Source organism: Verticillium alfalfae, genomic scaffold, assembly GCF_000150825.1.
Source record: "Verticillium alfalfae VaMs.102 supercont1.9 genomic scaffold, whole genome shotgun sequence".
NCBI lineage: Eukaryota > Fungi > Ascomycota > Sordariomycetes > Glomerellales > Plectosphaerellaceae > Verticillium > Verticillium alfalfae.
Window position 1 is genome coordinate 1,108,406 of NW_003315030.1, and position 1,056 is coordinate 1,109,461.

Below are 1,056 nucleotides of genomic sequence, written 5' to 3' on the forward strand. Positions count from 1 at the left end.
TGCCGTGGGGCTCCAGGCTGCTGGCAACCGACACACGGTGCACGAGGTCTGAGCACTCCATCTTCAGCACAAGGGCAGATAGTCCTGCAGGGAAACGGGCACATGCAAAGTCGGTGCTGCTGACTACGGACTGCTCCATCTTCACACGTTCATCGGCGTCACTCCCATCTCGCACGCACGCGGACACCACGGCTGCCAGGCGGCGCCCCAGGCGTCACGTAATCCGCGTGAATCCTCACATCATCCAGCGTCGTCTCGAACAGCTCCAGCGTCGGCCCGCCCTGCTCCTCGACCTGCGGGTCATAGACGCCGTACCGGCGAAAGAGGCCCGCCGTGAACGTCTGCAGCTCCTGGTACGCCAGGTTCATGCCAATGCACTGCCTGCCGCCCTTGGAAAAGGTCAACGAGCGCCGCAGGAGCGCCGGGTTCTCGAGGTAGCGCTCCGGCCGGAACTCGTCGGCGTCGTCGCCGAACCACGCGCTGTGGCGGTTGAGCATCCGCGCCGTCATGCCGACGCTCGTTCCGCGCGGGATGACCGCCGTGCCGCTGCCATCGGCGTACTGGAAAATGAGATCCTCGTCCGGCGCGACGCGGTCCTGGCGGTGTGTCGCGCTCGCGTACAGACGCAGACACTCTTCGATGAGGGCGTTGAGGTAGGGCAGCGCGTCGAGCTTGATCGGGTCCGGGGGCTGCGTCGGGTCTGGCATGGCCGAGTCAAGCTCGCGGCGCAGGCGGTCGAAGATGGGCCGGTCGTGCAGAACGCGGCAGATGAGGGCCGTCAGGACGGAGGCCGTCGTGTCGGCTCCGGCAATGGTGATGACCATGGCCTCGTCGACGAGGCGCGGTGTGCTCTTTTCAAAGTCGGAGACGTCGCTTCGGATGATTTCGTGGAAGATTGTATTCCTCTCCGGATCGTCCTTGGACTTTTTGATGTCCTCGATCTCGGCTGCGAGGCCCTGGAGGCGTTGTCATTTCGTCAGTTCCCTGTTCCGTCTAACCAGACATGCGCGTCACGAAAAAGGCAGGACCAAAAATGAGGGCTCGCTACTGACCTCG

At 63.8% G+C, this 1,056-nt stretch overlaps 1 protein-coding gene across 1 annotated transcript; it reads right to left on the minus strand.

Moving 5' to 3' along the window:
- Positions 1-158: 158 nt before the first annotated feature.
- Positions 159-824, minus strand: VDBG_07286 (trichodiene oxygenase; the record flags this gene model as incomplete). The annotated part of the gene is made up of 1 exon (XM_003002669.1): positions 159-824. The coding sequence occupies one exon, from the start codon at positions 822-824 to the stop codon at positions 159-161; it is 666 nt and encodes a 221-aa protein (XP_003002715.1).
- Positions 825-1,056: the final 232 nt, after the last annotated feature.